An 18355-nucleotide genomic window follows, 5' to 3' on the forward strand; every position below is an offset into this window, starting at 1 on the left:
GAGGGTTAGAACATAGTGATGGACAATTTCCACTTATTTATCTAATTTTTAAAGCAGTAGAAGTAGATGAGACTTTCATGGTTTTTTTTTGTTTTGTTTTTTTTTTTGCCTTTTTAGGTATGTTTTTAATTAAAATAATTTTTAAAGCCTTTGGTATGAGATGTTGCTGTTAGATACTGCAGCTAATGCCCAGGATTTGTTAGAAAATAAATGTCCTTTTCCTTACCATAAGATATATGATGTAAGACTTATTTTGGTTCTACATGGAATGTAGATAAAGCCTTTCAAAATATCATTTTTAGGATTTTCTCAGCAATAAATGTTAATATAATCTTAAGTAATATTTTCTGAGAAATGTTGAATGCAAATTTACCTTTCAAATAATCTACATAACAGGTAATGCTTTTTAGCATACAGTACCATGGTTTGGACTTTTCCTGAAGTTTGCTTTAAAGCTCCTTTAAGATTTTCATGTATATGAAACAATTGATCTTGATGCAAAATTTTCCTACATAAACCTATTTCTTAGCTTTAACTATATTTACATTTAACTATATTTACTTTAACTATATTTACATCTGATTCCAACATGGTATAAAGAAGTAAATTATTTTCTTTGAAAAAGTATATTAATTATTTGACTTCCATAGTTGTTTATTGGAATGATTGCTTTCCAAAGCACATTAAATTATATTCTACTGGCATCAAGGATGACATATCCTTAAATTAGTAGAATTTTGACTTTTTCGAGTCTATTAGTAATTTTTCTTCTTTTATTTTTTACTTTTTTATTGAAATATAACTTATAAAATAAAATGCACAGATCTGAAGTGCCTAGTCTGATTAGTGTTCACATTTGCACGAACTGTGTTACCACAATCCAAACCAAGCTATAAAACATCACAATACCACCCCTCAGTGTGCACGCACACACACACATGCATGCACACACACACCTAGAGGCAACTACTTTCTGATTCTTGTCATCATTGATTACTTTTTGCCTATTCTTAGGCTTTATAAAAATTGAATTATATAGTAAGAACTCTTGTGGCTGGCTTCTTTGCTCTAAAAATATTTGAAATACCTCCATATCATTGCATATGTTAAAATATATTTTATTCCATGAATATGCCATTTTTTTTCAGTTAGTTATTCTATTGATGGACACCTGGATTATCACTAATTTTAAGCTATTATGAATAAGACTGCTATGAACATTCTATGGACTTTTTTTTTTTTTTTTTTTTTTGGTGAGACAGAGTCTTGCTGTGTCACCCAGGCTGAAATGCAGTGGCGTGATCTCAGCTCACTGCAACCTCTGCCTCCCAGGTTCAAGCAATTCTCTTGCCTCAGCCTCCTGAGTAGCTGGGTTTACAGGCACCAGCCACCATGCTTGGCTAACTTGTATTTTTAGTAGAAACGGGGTTTCACCATGTTGGCCAGGCTGGTCTCGAACTCTTGACCTCAGGTGATCCTCCCATCTCAGCCTCCCAAAGTGCTGGGATTACAGGCATGAGCCACCGTGCCCAACCTATGAACATTCTGGTACAAATCATTTTGTAGACCTATATTTTTGTTTCTCTTGGGTAAATATCGAGAAATCAATTCCTAAGTCATAAGATAGTTTGCTTTGTTATTGATTTACAGTAATTATGTATTCTGGATTGAAGTCCTATCTATGTACATATATGTAATATATATGTATATGTACATAGGTACCTAATTATAAGTAATTTATATTTAAGATATGTAATGCAAATATTTCCTCTGTGTCTAGGAGTGCATATTTATAATTTTAATAGTGTCTTTTGGGGAAAATTATTAGGATTCTGCTAAAGTTTAGTATTTAAATTTTTACTGTTAAGGAAAGATCAGTAATTCTTAAGTACTTTGTGTCAAAACTAAAAGATTACTTCTAAAGTAAGGGGGTTATTTTGAGTTACATAGCAGCAAACTATGGGTGATTTGAATTGATAAAAACAGTGTCACATTTACTGTTTCTTGCCAATGTTTTAATTGGCTAATTTACTACTTAATGTTATATGTAAGAGGAAAAGGCAGCAAAGTTTTTCAATAAGGTAATTACGTAGTTTTAGAGACAATGTCTAACAAAATTTCTCTATAGGTAAAAGAAGATATAGTTATTTGCCTAAAAAAATACATATATGAAATGTATGTATGAACAGTAAAAATGTTTAATTTGTAATATTTCCACTCTACTGTTAGCATGATATATGTAGTCTTCTTACTGCAAGGATTAAATTTTCCCACATATCTAATTTAGGAAATACAGAAGTACTTTAGGATTTTAAGATTGTTGTATTGTTAGGTTTTAATCTTTCTCTTTCTTTCTCTCTTTCTTTCCACAATTCTATTTTTCTTCTCTCAACAGGATTTCACATAAGGCATTAATATAATATAAATTAAAACTTACAACCAAGAAAAAATTGATATTATAAACATGTTTGCTATGTAAACAGAGTTATTATAGTAAACTTTAAGTTTTGCTCTGAGCTTCCTTTGATCCCCAACCAAAACAAATCATGATAAACATTTGTAGTATAAGAAGAGTATCATTTTTCTTGGTGTTAGATTTTGAAAAATAATAATGTGGAGTTTATTAGAATGGAATCAAACTGATGTAATAGTCAGCAACTTCACCACTATTTTACAGTAAAGACAGAAACCGACTTCATGCAGCTATTTCTTGTATCGACCTCTCATAAAAGCTGAAGGCATAACATTAAAATGCAGTTCAGGGAAAGCTCTTTTATGACGGACTATGATAATGTGGTCCAAGTTATGGAGTCCTCTTGTGGTTTAGCTTCCTCTAAGGAAAGGACTCATTTCATCTAGTTGAGTGAATGAATGACTCATTCTTCAACAGCAGTTCCCAAACACCTGCCTGAACACACTAGAGTCACCCAGGAGAGCTAATAATATGAAAATTTCTGAGCCCAAATCCCAGCTCTGTAGGTCCAAGCTGGGACCCAAAGAAGTCTTCCCTTTAAAAGCTTCTTTAGATATTTCTGATGGATAGCCAGGTTTGGAAGCCATTCATAGATAATTTGCCCTGAATTTCATTTCTGTCAGTTGGTCTTTTCACATGATCTGGTTATTGGAGAGGGTTGTAAAATCTGCATTTGTATTGGACCTAGAGTAAAAATATTGCACAACAAAGGGAGTCAACTTTTAAGAAAGTTATTAACCAAAAACTTCTCTGGAGTAGTTAGGTCTCTGGAATATATGCTTAGTGAGAGACAGTTGATGGACTGGTGAAAAACAGAAGTGAAGAGAGGATAAAGGGGAAACAGGACCACTAAATTTAAATATATGCAGAGATGTTCTTTTAGAAGAGCAACAAACTTACTCTATGCAGCTTTTCAAGAGCAAAGTTATAGGAGTGATGTATGAAAGTTACATAAAGGCAGATTTCAGTAAACATTTTAAAAATAATATTCCAATAGTAAGGAATTTTTAACATTAGAGTTAGATATCCCAAGGCCGATGAATTCTCTGTAGTTTTAGGTTTGCCTACAGTAGAAGCATGAATGCTAACGAACAAGTTAATGGCTTTGACAAAAGTGGTGACAGATTTCAGTCTTAGAGTTTGAAACACTCTGATGTTTTTCTATATACATGAATCTATAAATAAGTACATGCAAAGTAAATGCCGGGGTTAATTAGAACTCTGGAAGTGACATTAAAGAGCAAGGTGAATATTAGTTATACATGATAATATAATTAAAATTATTTTACAACCCTCAAGAACACTAAATGACATGACAGTGTATATACATATTAAAAGTATAATAAACTAAAATTTTATTATATAAAATAAATATATTTTATATTTAACATTTTAGGGTAAAAAGAGTCAGCCTTTATTATGTTATTAGTTCAAGATTCCTATGCTTGATCTTGTTATTTTTATCTATATTTGGATATAATTAAATTTTAATTAAAAATTAATTTAAGCAACTTCAAGGAAATAAAATGGTTTAGTAATAAAATAAGAGTTCAGCTTGTGAATCTAATGCTGTGGCAACTTACACAGGGCAGAGCTGTGTAAAGGCTTTATCAAGATGTTATTATTTAACCTGCTTACCACATAGAGTTGCTGTGAGGAACAAATGAGTTAATGCATACAAAGAGTTTAAACAAGTCCCTATCATAAGTGATCAATAAATATAAGTTATTATTATTGCTACTATTGATGAATAGAATGACTTGTTTTTGGTTGGTGATCATAACATTTGTCATGGTACGTGGCACAGAGCAGGTTTCCTGTATTTGTTCATTGATTACATTCAATCACTATGTAAAGATTCGATGTCATAATCATCAGGGTTTCCCAGTGAAGCTGTGGAGTCCACTACCATTTCATGTATTTCCAATGTAGACATTTCTTGAATGTTTTCCCAGTAGCTGGACTGTTGCTATTAAACAAATTCTCTTATGCTTATATAAGAATGCATGTTTCCTGAAGAAGTCGGTGGTGGATAAATGAGAGTACATAGCCTGAACTTATTTCTGGAGTTCATTACATTTGAGTTTTGAAAGGACTAAAAATTAAAGGAATGGGAGAAGGGGTCAGGTAATTTGATGTAAGAAAAGTAGAATATGGAAGGGAGATTAAAGTGACAAAATGATGTTCTAAAAATGTGACGTAGATTTATCTGACTTAGGTAATAAACTATATTAGGAATTATGAATTTTTGGTAGATACAGATTTAATACATGACAGGTAATGGGAGGTGAAGTCTTGAAATGACAATTCAGGAATAATTAGCTCAGGTGAGGCCACAAAAATGACAGCCCTATCAGGTCAAGGAGGAAAGCAGATGTCTTGGAGCATGTTCACCTTTGTTAGCGAGGAGTAAGAAATCCTATTTGCTAGATTAACTTTTCAAATGCCCTACTGTTCATCCATATTTTCCTAAATGTTTGCTCATATGTCCATCAGTTTGGATGAAGGGGATGAAAAAGTTACTTACAAGATTTATTTGCTTTACTCACTCTACATGCAAAAGACAGAGAAAGAAGCAATCATATTCCAGTATTAAAGTTGCCATATAAGTGTCAAACTGATTTGGTTTCCTTTTTTTTTTTTTTTTTTCATATTTTAGGAAAAAGAGGCCCATGACCTCTTGACAAAATAAAGAAATATTCATTCACAATAGAAAATGAAAAGTGTATATTTCTCATATGGCACTTAAATATTTTTCCAAAAGTAAAAGCCCATGTAATAACACATTTTCATATCTTATTGGCTCCAGTTTTCTCTAACTTTGTAGGCAGGTGAATCAGTTGAAAAAATAGTTACAATTAATTGAAAGTAGTGCCTGAAATGGTTCATTAATGCTTTTCCAAGTTTCATTTTCCCATTTTATTTTAGCTATTTAAAATCCACTTAAATCCCACCAAGGAAGAACCATTGTAGGACCTCTCAGTAGATATGTATTTAGCTATTGGGCTCCCACATGAGGGAGGAAAATTAATGCTTTGTGGGGAAAAGACATACTTAGATACATAGAAGTACCTAAAAAACATTATTCAAAGAGCTGTGATTTTGTGATACAAATAGAAAACAGAAAACTCTTAGTTGTAAAATAACTCTGGCAATTATCCTTACAAATGGCATCAATTTCCCCCTCTGCTACCAAATTTCATTTTTTTTATCCTGAACATTTAAAGTGTGGACAACCATTATCTGACAACTCTCTCTTACTCTTTTACAACATCGCAGTAGGCAAGAGGATGTGAATTAAAGACTAATGCTTGCAACTTGAAATATTCTATTGTAATTTTATGGCTCCTGCTACAACTTGAGTGACAATGAAATAATTTATTTGCTCAACACAAAATACTTCACAGATATCAGGTAATTTTGAAATGATGAACTGTGCTTATAAGAAGAAACTATGATATTTCACAAATAAATTTTGTAATTTGGGTGGCATTACCCTTTTTTAAACTCACAAAGCACCAGTAATAATATATGATATGTGACTATGTGGCATGACCAAAAGCATGTGGGATTCAGAGCATGGTTCCAGGCCCACTTTAGGTGCCAGAAATCTTAGCTGGTGTTATTAACTGTTGTTTTCCTGTCTTCTTCTTGTTTGCTTTTCATATCAAAATAGGTTTACATTTCTTGACATTCATCTTGTTTTGCTGAAGTGATTTTTTAAGTTAATTAAGACCATTTTTAGTTATTTGCCTCTCTTTGAGAAAGTTAATATACCTGTTTAAGTTGATCTTATTGCCTACTGAACAGTCTCTCACCTCTCTCTCAATGAAGTTAGTGATTGTTTCTTACGATGGAGAGACTACACACAGCCTGGCTTGTGACAAAGCCAGCAGGTGAGACTAGTGGTTTTCAATTGGGCTGTAAGACATAAATTAGCTGTGAGGGGTGTTGGAATTCTTTACTAGTAGAAATGGAAATACTAAAAGCTATGAACAATTTCATCTTTAAGATAACCTATGTTAGTTCCTAGATTATTCCTGTAATACTGTCATTCTCACTTTTTGATCAATATGTTTTCTTTAGTGGAAAAGAAAATGACTGGGACTTTTGTTTATACAACTGAAGCCCATGATGATGTTTCACACAGAAGCACCTTCTGTCATGGGTCATGGAACAAAACAGGCTGAATCTATGGATCCAGATTATGTTTCCTACCTTGCTGGAGATATTAGACGTCCTTGTAGTTTTTCTCATGTCCTCTCTAATTACTGCAGATTGTCATTCCCAAATTAGTTTTCTTTTTTTAAAAAAACTCACTCTAAATCTAAAAGACTAACCCTTCTAAGCAGGCTTCAGATGTGTTTACCTAAATATTCAAGTAGACATGGGTTAGTGAGAAAGAAAGAAAGAGAGTTAGCTAGAGTTAGAAGCCTGGCAGAGTCTGCCCCACCCAGGCCTGCCCAACAGTGCTTCCTGTAGAGAAGCTGGGTACTCAAGAAAAAGTGAAAAAAAAATTTTTTTTTGCATTCAACAAGCCAAAGAGGAAATCGCCAATTTCTTCCTGCAGAAGACATAGTGACCCCACTAAATAGTGAAAATGTAACTATTAGTGAATGATAGGTGGGAAGAGAGAGTCCTCTCAGATGTCTCCCCTCTTCCCCACCTCTGGTACAGGTACAGGTGGGAAAGAAGTATCGAGCCAAAGTTTCTGCCTCTAGGAACTGAGTTAGAAATACGTGAAGAGATAGAGAAATCATTTTCATTCTCTAAACCTTTCCAAAATGAATCTAATGCAGCATTGTCCTGCATGGATCTTTCTGGGAGAAAATGGAGATGGCCATTATGGTCAAATGAAAGGTGACATTTTGAGAAATAATTCCCTATGTGTTTATTTCATGTAATCCCTGTTTACCTCCTCAGCAACTTTGTTTCCTCACTAAACTCTTCTCCTCTTCTCTCCCTCTTCCCCTTCCTCACCCTACCACTTGCTTCCACTTCCCCTTCTCTCTTCTCTTTCTGTATCTTTAACTTCTCCCTTTCCCATGGGTAATTACTCACCTAGAATTATACCCATAAGTAAAAAAGACCATCTTCCCTTCATTATACCCTCTTTTCTCAGTTTGGCTTTCGTCTATGCTTGTAGCAATTATCTTCATTCTCTCTTTATTTTCACATCAACCTACTTCTCAGCCCACTGCAGTTCCACTTGAGCTTCACCTCTTTCTCCTTCTGGAGAGTTCAAAGCATGATTTCAGACCTCATCTTATTTGATACCTCCTTCTGATACACTGACTATTGCTTCCTCTTCTGGAAATTCCTTACTTCTCGATGGATAGGTGTTGTTTTGTTCTGTTATCATATGGAATGAACAGGTTTTCCTTTGCAGGTTTAGTGGCAGGAAATTTCCGGCATTCTAAGTTTTTCTAAAGTTATGTTGGATTTGCAGGCAGCACATGGTTTTTGGAGAATTAATGCAGGTTAGTAAGTAGAAAAAAAAGCAAATAGGAGAATGAGTATGTAAGGAATGGTAGCAGATATAAATCCATAAGTAAGTAAATTAAGTATAACATTTTAAGAATTGCTGGATGGAGAAATAAACTGATTGTGTTAACAGAAAATAATAGCTTGAGTAAAAAGAGGTTAATGGGACATGTTGCCAAAATATTGGAAACAATATGAGAAACTTATAGAATCAAGCTTGTTTGTATGCTGGAGATCTAATGATAAAGGGGTGGATTTCAATGATTAAGAAGACCGGAGACTTGACTTCTTACCTATTATTTTCTTTTCTTATCAGTCTTTGAAAAATTTGATTTCCAAAATTTAAAATCTCCCATTAATCTCTGCAGTGAATCTTTAGTTTGTTATCACCTTTATTTTAGAATCCTAGCCTTTTCATATTGTTTTGTGAATAATTTCCTGGGCTCTTCAGGGGAAGGTCAACATTTCTCATCACTAACTGTGAAAAATGGCCAGCTGGTTTCCCTTGTCTTATAATTAGGAACCTACTTCACCTATCTTCCATACCTTTTGAAAGTAAAAATTACTCATAAACTCCTAAATCTTCCCTGAATACACACTGGTGGTGTAACAGGACCTGATGGTTTGCGATTAGTGTATCTGGGTTTTTGAAATGTCAACATTCGCTTTTCCCTTCTGGTGTAGAATTTTCACTGTTCCATCTTCATCTTATGGGTAACAGTCATCGTGCTCATTTCTTCACTGATAATTGACATGAATATACAAATTTCTATATAAAATGAGTTTTAAAATAATATTCTTCAGCTTTTCCTCTTTTAGGATTTGTGAATGGAAATGAGGTCACTTTTAAAGACCTTCTTTAAAATATATATTTGAAGATATTTTTATCAATTGCATGCTACTTGTCTTGCAAAGGAATCTTTTGTCTTTTCACCCTTCTTTTTTTTTTTTTTTTTTTTATTATAGAAACTCTTTCTCTATGTACCAGGTAATTTGTCTTGAATTTCACATTTTGCAGTATTCCAGTTTTGCCATTGGTCTTAAGGTCACTTTACCCTTCTAGTTTAGCCAGCTCAATATTCTGATGTCACCATTGTTCTGCTGTTATGTAATATTTCGTGAATATGATCTGGTAATACTAGAATAATGTTTAAAGGACACTGAATTATGTAGGATGATTTGAATACTTTCAGAAATATACCTATATCAGGAAATCAATGATATCGAAACATGTCTGAGGATGCTGGACTCTGTAACTTCATAGTTGATGTTTATCAGTTTCCGTTCATCTTTTAAGTATTAAAGACAGATGGCTGCCTGGAATGGTGGAAAGCATGTTAGTTTTAATACCAAACCAACCTTAATTAAAATCCTGACTTCTTACGGTTTCAACATTTGCCATTTATCATTGGAAAAATAATTTAACCTCTTAGATCCATAGTTTCTTCATCAGCCAAGTAGGAGAATCATATCCCCCAGCAGGGTGGTATGAAGAATACGTGACATATGCTGTGGGTATTTTGGTACATGATAGGTATCAAATAAGTAGAAGTTCTTCTTATTTTCCTACCCTCTTCAGAAAAAATCAGAAAAAAAGGATGAGTTTTCTCTACTATTAAGAAATTTCCCCATATATAATTACTTTACTGTTTTATTTGATAAAATATTGGTACACCAGATGTTAAAAAGTATTTCACTGGTTCAAAGCAGTAATTGTATATTAAGGAGTCCTTTCCACTACATAAGTCATATTCTATGAAATACTCTCTTTCTTGTTGAGAAAGAGAGTGAACCGTACTCAAACCATATGAACACAAATTTAGTGAAGTTAGTGAAATCATAAAACTTGTTGGTCATTTATATTTTATAAATACTGTATAGAAACTTGCTATGACAAAAACTATTACCTAGACTCTGTTTTAAATCACTGTATTTTACCATATTAAATTAGTTACTCAAGCTTGAAATCCATAGATTTTCATTCTTTGTATCTTCTTTATTCATTGTACAAATATGTGGTGAGTTGCTATCACATGTAAGACACTGTTCTAGGCTCTTGGCATATGTCAGTGATCCAAACAGACAAAGATCTCTGATCTTGAGAAGTTCATATTTCAGCAGTAGGAGACTGTACATCTCAGAAAATAGTAGAGCAACGTGAAGCGTGCATGGAAATATTTGGATGTGATGAGAGGAGCAGATTGTAGTAGTAAGTAGGATAATTAGAGTAGGAACCATCAAAAACTTGACAATTGAGCAAAGACTTTAAAGAAGTAAGGGGTTTAGTCATACCAGTATTCGGAAGAGCTATCCAGACAGAAGGAAGGGTTGTTGCAGAAATCTCAAGGCAGGAAAGGTAGATGCAGGGAGTAGTGCTGGGAGTTCTGATGCTATCCTAAGGACTCAGGCACTTCCTTGTGAGTAAAGTAGGGAACTATTGGGTAGAGATGGCAGGACCTGATTTATATTTCAAAAGAGTCACTTTGGCTGTTGTGTTGAGAATAGACTCCAGGAGGAGAACAATAGTAAATGCTGGGTGACCAGTTAAAAATCTATGGTGAGAATTCAAATGAAAGACAATATTGGCTCAGGACAGGGTGGCAATAGTGGAGGGGTTGGTAAGTGGTCAAATTCTGCACAAATTTAGAAAATACATGCAGTCTGGTAGATAGGACACAGGATGTGAGAGAAAACAAGGAGTCAAGTCTAAAGTTTTTCACCTGAACAGCTGGAGAAACGTAGTTATGAACAGCCAAGGTGGAGATGGCTGCTGGTGGATCAAGTTTGGGGGGAAAAAAAGATGAAAAGTTCCATTTTGGAGATGCTGATTTTGAGAGGTCTATTAAATACCCAAGTAAAAATGTCAGGAGGCAGTTAGATGTCTGACTGGAGCTAAGAAGAGAGACTCAGGCAGGAAATAGGAATTTTGCATGGATTGGGGGTACTTTATGGTTAATGTCATGTTGATGAATGGCATGAAGCACTGAATGGGGAGTGTAGAAGGAAAGGTGGCCAGCTACAGAGTCCCTGAAGTCTCTTCTTGTCTGTTTCTAGGTACTTTTAATCAGTGATCAGCAAATCAGAAAATTGTATATTTAAAAAACATTTCATTTTGTCAATCTTACATTATCTTAACTGCTCCTAAGGTCTCTTAGGACCAATGTGGACTACTACAATAACACTTGGGAAGTAGACACAAACACATGTATTTCTCCAACACTGTTTGGAGATAATTGTCTCCATTTATTATAGGAAAATTCAAAAACCATAACATTGAGAACAGAAATGTAAACGTGCTATAGTCTACTATTTGGCTGCTTCCTGCACAATAACTAGTTTCCTGACATTAGTCATGAAAGATAAAACCATTTAAAGTTCAAATTCAGATAAAGTTTAACATAAAATAGTGGTTTTTTTTGGGAGGGAAGGTAGAGGGTAGTGATTGCAGGCACCAAAATGGAAAGTCAAAAGAGAGAAGGTAATTATGTAAATTGTGTTTCTTGAAGGCATTTAGAATTTTTAATTCACATACTCTAAGTATCTGAAAGCACATTTAGTTCCTGTTTGGAGAGATGAAAGCCTTGCCATAGCTTCATCTGCAGGCTTGTGGCAATGTTAGTCTCTCCCGTGTGTACGTGCACTGAAGAGTGGAAGTGGCTGAGTGGGCAGTTGGCAACCATTCATCGCATTGATTGCAGCCATTCATAAAACCCAGCAGCGCTGAGGGTGGAGTCAGGAGGAGCATTCCCCTGAGGCGGTTGCAGAATGTCTTATTTGCATAAATCTTCAGTGATGCTTCAGTGATGAGGGAATGCTCACATTCAGTTAGAAAACTGTGGAAGAGCCCCAATCTGATAAAACTGAGTAATTAAAGACTTTGCAAAGGATAAGAGGTCAAACCCTTTGAATTCCTAGTCCCTCAATCCATGGTAATTCTGGGAAGTCAGCGTTGTGGCAGCGTTTGTGGTCACTTATGTCTGGCTGAAGGAGTAAATTACACACAGAGACAAACACCTTAAAAGCTGCAACATACTGAAATATCATTGTTGTGTTTCTTAAAGTATGGGGGGTTTATATTATTATACCAAGTCTAATGCATAGGAGACAGTGGAAATTGCTGAGGTTACACAGTTTCCATATGTTAAAACTGTCAAAAGTGTTAAGGTTTTATCCCTCCAAACTGATGCAATTTAATTATAATTTTAAAGAAATGGTAACCTACACAAGCAAAAATCTTGTGAGTATACTTTTGATGTGTCTTACTCTGAGTGTAGGGAACTTTCTTCCTTTTCTTTCTTATATCTAGAAAAAATTTTAGCTAAAAAAAAGTCAAATTAGAAAATGCAAGAATATCTATTGCTATGATTTGGGACCCCCCGAAATTGGGTAAATAATTAGCAACCTGAAACAATTAGTTTCCTCCCTTTAAAACGCAGATTCAGCAGCTAGCTGCTTTGCTCTAGTCTTGAATATTTGTCCTGTGGCCAGGATATATCCTATTATGGAAAATGTGTTGTTTTCCTGTTTTATTCAAATTAATTCTAAATATGTTGCTTTTGAACACTAATGTGTTTATTTTTATTATTCAATAAAACTTTAAAGTTCAAAAAATTGAATGAAATTTTTATCAGAAAGATTCTATAACATACGTAGACAGAAACAGTATATCAACTTGTAATTTTAAACCAAAACCACTGGGACTTGAAATTAGACAAGAATTTTCTTACAAAGATAGGGCCCTTTTTAAATTGTTATTTTATTTTATTTTTTTGTTTGAGATGGAGTCTCGCTGTGTAGCCCAGGCTGGAGTGCAGTCGCACGATCTCAGCTTATTGCAACCTCTGCCTCCCGGGTTCAAGCAGTTCTCCTGCCGCAGCCTTCTGAGTAGCTGGGACTGCAGGCATGCACCACACACCTAGCTAAATTTTGTATTTTTTTAGTAAAGATGGGGTTTCACCATGTTGGCCAGCCTGGTCTCAAACTCCTGACCTCAACTGATCCACTGGCCTTAGCTTTCCAAAGTGATGTATTACAGTCGTGAGCCACCACGCCCAGCAGATAGGGCCTTTTAGTCAGAAAAAAAAAAGTTTGCTTACAAACCTACCTTTAGTGTTGCTTAATACCTTATATTTGTTAGAAAATAGTTACTTCAGCACATATTTTTAAAAAACTATTAAGTAGTAGATTTGTTTTCTTTGAAAGCTTTGTATGAATACCTATGACATGAGGGGAAAAAAAGAGATGAATTAAGGTTTCTCATAGATTTAATTCTTTAGCATTTTTCCAAGTTGGTGATATTTCAGATATTTTCACAAATCAGTGCGTGTAGATTAAAAATGCTGCGGCCAGGCGCGGTGACTCACGCCTGTAATCCCAGCACTTTGGGAGGCCGAGGCGGGTGGATCACGAGGTCAGGAGACCGAGACATCCTAGCTAACACGGTGAAACACCATCTCTACTAAAAACACAAAAAATTAACCAGGCGTGGTGGCGGGCGCCTGTAGTCCCAGCTACTGAGGAGGCTGAGGCAGGAGTATGGCGTGAACCCAGGAGGCGGAGCTTGCAGTGAGAGGAGATCACACCACTGCACTCCAGCCTAGGCGACAGGGGGAGATTGCGTCTCAAAAAAAAAAAAAAAAAAAAAAAAGGGCATATGTGAGAATTGCTAAACATTTTCAAATGCTATGAAGTTTAACTTGCTGGACTTTTTAGCTTGTGTAAGTTTGATTAAAATTTCAGAGCTCAGAAATCCTAGGACGTTACACTTCCCTAGCAACTGCCTTCCTGAATGTTTTAAAGGCTGATGCATGATTGGCCTTCTTCCACGACACTGGGGAAAGAACACAAGGCTTTGTGGTTCCTGTGGATGTCGTTGACTCACATCTCTTGACCAATTCATTAAAAGTTTAGCATCAACTCTTGATGAACACCACTTTTTAAAATTTTTATCCCAAAGGGAAGGTGTGTTGAGGCTTTGAAATGGCACCGTTTTCTTTTCTTGTCACGTTACATATTGATTTGGAAGTCTTACTGACCTTGTTTGGAATGAGCAGTGTGTGTGTGCACGTTTCTGTGCGTTGTGTCCATGTTTTCCTGTATCATTTCTTTCAGAAGTGGAGAAATTTGCCATGCAGCTTTAAGCTCTGGGAAAAGAGTTTATCTACCACTGCTTCACCAGCGATCCACTTCTGGAATAACATGACTGGCCATAAATATGAGCAGGGTAGTCAAATCTCCAAGAAGCCTCCATGAAAGCTCTTAAGAACCAGATTCATATTTGAAGCCTTCTGGATCCTAAGGGGCATTCCATTTAGCAAAGACTAAGATGTGAGGTCTAAGTTTTATAACCAAGCCTTCTCTATTCAAAGCTATGTTTATTTTAAAGCTTTTGAGGAGAAGGAATATCTGAGCCATCCATGTTCATCCTCAGAGGGAGGTGTTTTCTGATTTCTGCCAATAAATGTCACCAGTGCTCTGTAAGCGCTGTTTACATGAAAGTAGGAATATCTCTTCCTGCTGCCCTTTGGAGCTTTGTTATATTGTCTACCATCTACATTTATTTTATGATGGATGACTTATGACACAAAGACATTTAATTACTTTTTTCACATTTTGGAGTATCCTTTCTTATTTTACGCGCGCACGCGCACACACACACACACACACTTTATATATGAACCTTGTCTTTGATCTCTTCCTCCCTCTTAGCATGAGGAAATTTTGAACAAGGGGGATGCCTTGAGGCCTCTCAGATCTTTTTGCACAAACAGAGACCTGTGTGGTGATTGATGGTGTGAAACAAAAGTCCGTATTTTTTAGTAAAATAGCAAAAGCCACAGAATATCCTGCTCAAAATGTAACATATCAACGCAACAGCTGTTCCTATTTTTAAGCTTTCAGACGTCTTCATGTGGTCATGCCAAAGCTTTCAGTAGCTTTTCTGCTATGGGAAAAGCTGCTGACAATCATGTTATTGATGCTAAAAGGAAAGTCAAATACAGAGGCTAGCACAGATTTTATTTGGGTATAATTGAGCTTTTGGAAGCCTGAGTCAAAGATTTCCAACTCCAAAGACTTTGCTGGGGCCCCAAGGTTAATATTGAAGGGGCTTGCAAAGACTTTCCCTTAGATTGTTTTTCAGTACCGTGTTTAATTTCTAGATATGTTCTACCCTTTTTATAATTAATAGTGCGTTGTGCTGTCTATCATGCGCCCCAGGTGTGTTGTCAGGGACATGGCGAAGCCTGCTGCCTGCAAAACACCAAGAAATGCTGAAAACCAGCCCCACCAGCCTTCACCGTGAGTATGGCATTGGTTTTATTGACTGAAAATGTCGTCTTTTACGCAGATCATGGTTACAGATTTATTCACATTGCATGTGAGAGTAGATACTGTGGCTGCTTTTGTATATGTAATAAAAAGGCTACTGTTGAATTAGATACAATTAGCTGAGCTCTGGATTTAATATTTTTGTTAAGTGATGTTTCTAATACCATATTGAAAGGATTAAACTAGTTGGAGGAAGGGGACTGTTTTCTTAGGGCTCTAAAGTGACAGTAGTTCTTTTCCTGTTTGTTTGTTTGTTTGATTGTTTTAGATTTGGAATGCGTATGAGCTGGAACATAATACCTCAGGGAAGTAGGAAGGCAAAGTACAGACAGGCTGCCAAGTGGGGGCTAGTGTGTTTAAGGGAAATGCATAGGTAGTCCATTATCTAACCTTCAAGATATATTATTTAAAGGTAACTGACAATTTTTAAAAGTGGATTGTCAGCTGGGCGCAGTGGCTCATGCCTGTAATCCCAGCACTTTGGGAGGCCAAGGTGGGTAGATCACCTGAGGTATGGAGTTTGGGACCAGCCTGGCCAACATGGTGAAACCCCGTCTGTACTAAAAACACAAAAATTAGCTGGGCGCCGTGGTGGCCGTCTATAATCTCAGCTACTTGGGAGGCTGAGGCAGGAGAATCATCTGAACCTGCGAGGCGGAGATTGAAGTAAGCTGAGATCGTGCCACTGCACTCCAGCCTGGGCGACAGAGTAAGACCCTGTCTCAAAACCAAAAACAAAAACAAAAGTGGATTGTCCGTCTAGTTTCATTTTTATTATTGAATTCTTAAGTGTTGGATTAAATGACCAACCAAAAGAGTCTCATTCACTTTTGAAACTCAGAGTTGACTGATTTGATTTTTTCTCTACTCCCTGCTTTACCCTTAATTTGGTCATTGAAATGCTTATATTTTGTATATTACATACAGTAACATATCATTTAAAATTATTTGTGTTTTAGGATATGAAATGTGGTAAATTTCAGGAGGTTTAATAGGTGTTATAGGTTTTACCTCAATAAGTATACTTGAATATCATCTTCTACATTTAATCAGTATTTTCCAAGGAATAAAAACAGTTTTGAATTAGTAATAGTAAAAATGATTGATAATTACATTTTAAAAAGTACAAACTTAAAAGAAGTACTTTAAATGATGTTGTCATTTTTCTTTTTTCTATAGATATTCTGACTGTATATAAAGCCATTTTTGTATGATGGAACTTTTTGGATAATTCATAGAAAACTTACATCCCCAGTTTTCATCTTATATTCTAGGAATTAGAAAACATTTCAGTTATTTTAGAATTGAAGTTCTTTGAGGAATTAACGTTAATTTTAAAATCTCTTTATATTCCACACATCGAGGTTTCATTTTAATTGGTCTCACCTATTCCAAAGTTCATTTTAAATTAGACATTATTGAATATGAACTAGCATTTGCCCTCCTCCAAAACAAGACGTTAGATAATTTTTCTCTTATTTTGTTTTCACTTTCCACAGACTTACAGCCGTGGGAATCTGTTGTCACTTTAATTGCAGCTAGTGGAAACTTCCCTGTGGCTCTTTGAGTTTAGTGGCCAGGAGGAAGCAACTGTAGATTCTTTGGATCCTGCTTTTTGGCAATCTCTTTGCTCACTCAATTCTTTTCTGTTTAAAATAATGAACCTCTCTGTCGGTGACTTGAAGAATTTAAAGTTTGCTTTCATTCCTATGATAGCTGATTCTCTGTGGAGAGTAATGTTTGTGAATGGAACTCTCCGTAGCCACATAAATCCCTTTTTAGGTTAACATGGAAAGGACAAAAATAAATTGGAAGGGGATAATTGAGGACAGGCTTTAGTTTATAGATCAGTATTTTAAAATTTGTAATTTATGATTTTCAGTGGGTCTGAAAATCAATAGAGGCTAGTGACCAGACCTCTTTTAATATTTTTTAAAAAATAAAAGATAGTAGAAAATCTAGGAGTGCCTCCCAGGTTAGTATTTTAGGACAGAACTTAGATTTCTCTATATGGTAACTGTGTCAAAATACAAAATTTAATAAACAGTGCAGTTATTTATGAGGATTGCATTAATGGGTTTTAATTAGGAGAATGGCATAAGCAGATTTGCTTTATCAGTAGATGTATGTATATAGATAATATGTATTAATTGCTTTGGGAGAAGTAGGGAAAAGGGACTGTGAATGTGAAGTGGGCAAAACTAGAGACAAGTAAATCAATTAACAAACTATTGCAATAGGTCAGGGAGAGATAATACGGTCTTAACTTAGAGGAAGGAGTAATAGAGGTTATGGGAAGGAGACATTTCAAGAGCTAAGTGAGAAGTAAAATGGCCAATGCTTGATTGCCAATTGAATATGGGTTGTAAGGAAAGAGTTTAGGGGGATTACCATATTAATGACTTGGGTGACTAAGAGCCGCTACCAAGAAGTTGAATTAAAATTGTAAACCAAAACTAGGCATAGATGGTGTATTAGTCTGTTTTCATGCTGCTGATAAAGACGTACCTAAGACTGGGCATTTTACAAAAGAAAGTTTATTGGACTTACAGTTCCACGTGGCTGGGGAGGTCTCACAATCATGCTGGAAGGTGAAAGGCACATCTCACCTGGCAGCAGAGAAGAGAAGAGCTTGTGCGGGGAAACTTCCCCTTATATTGCCATCAGATCTCCTGAAACTTTTCACTGTCATGAGAACAGCATGGGAAAGACCTGCCCCCATGATTCAGTTACCTCCCACTGGGTCCCTCCCCCGATACATGGGAATTCAAAATGAGATTTGGGTTGGGAACACACCCAAACCATATCAGATGGACAGTGGTGAGTTCAGATTTTCATATAGTGATTTTTTAATACCTGTAAGCTATCCAAGCATATATATCTAACAAGAGGTTGGCTCTGTGAACCTTTAGCACTCAGTTAACTGGGGAAATAGATGACATCACTAAAGGTTACATAGAAAAAAAAAATAAGAGTGAACCCAAGGTAAAAGCAATGCTTAAGGAACGGGTAAATTATGAGGCCAACTCAGTCAAGAAGTAATAGTTAAAGAATCATAAGAACCAGAAG

At 35.6% G+C, this 18355-nt stretch overlaps 1 protein-coding gene across 7 annotated transcripts in view; it reads left to right on the forward strand.

Moving 5' to 3' along the window:
• RIMS1 (regulating synaptic membrane exocytosis 1) overlaps window positions 1-18355 on the forward strand; it is a 491301-nt gene that overhangs the window by 65746 nt on the left and 407200 nt on the right. For 6 of the 7 annotated variants that reach the window (XM_025382124.1, XM_025382126.1, XM_025382128.1 and 3 more), the window contains exon 2: window positions 15176-15256. The exons of the other annotated variant lie outside the window; for it this stretch is intronic. In XM_025382124.1, the coding sequence (XP_025237909.1) occupies window positions 15176-15256 (81 nt within the window). The remainder of the gene's footprint in view (window positions 1-15175; window positions 15257-18355) is intronic. 7 annotated transcript variants of the gene reach the window in all.

The sequence above is a fragment of the Theropithecus gelada genome, chromosome 4 (assembly GCF_003255815.1).
Source record: "Theropithecus gelada isolate Dixy chromosome 4, Tgel_1.0, whole genome shotgun sequence".
In the NCBI taxonomy this organism is placed as follows: domain Eukaryota; kingdom Metazoa; phylum Chordata; class Mammalia; order Primates; family Cercopithecidae; genus Theropithecus; species Theropithecus gelada.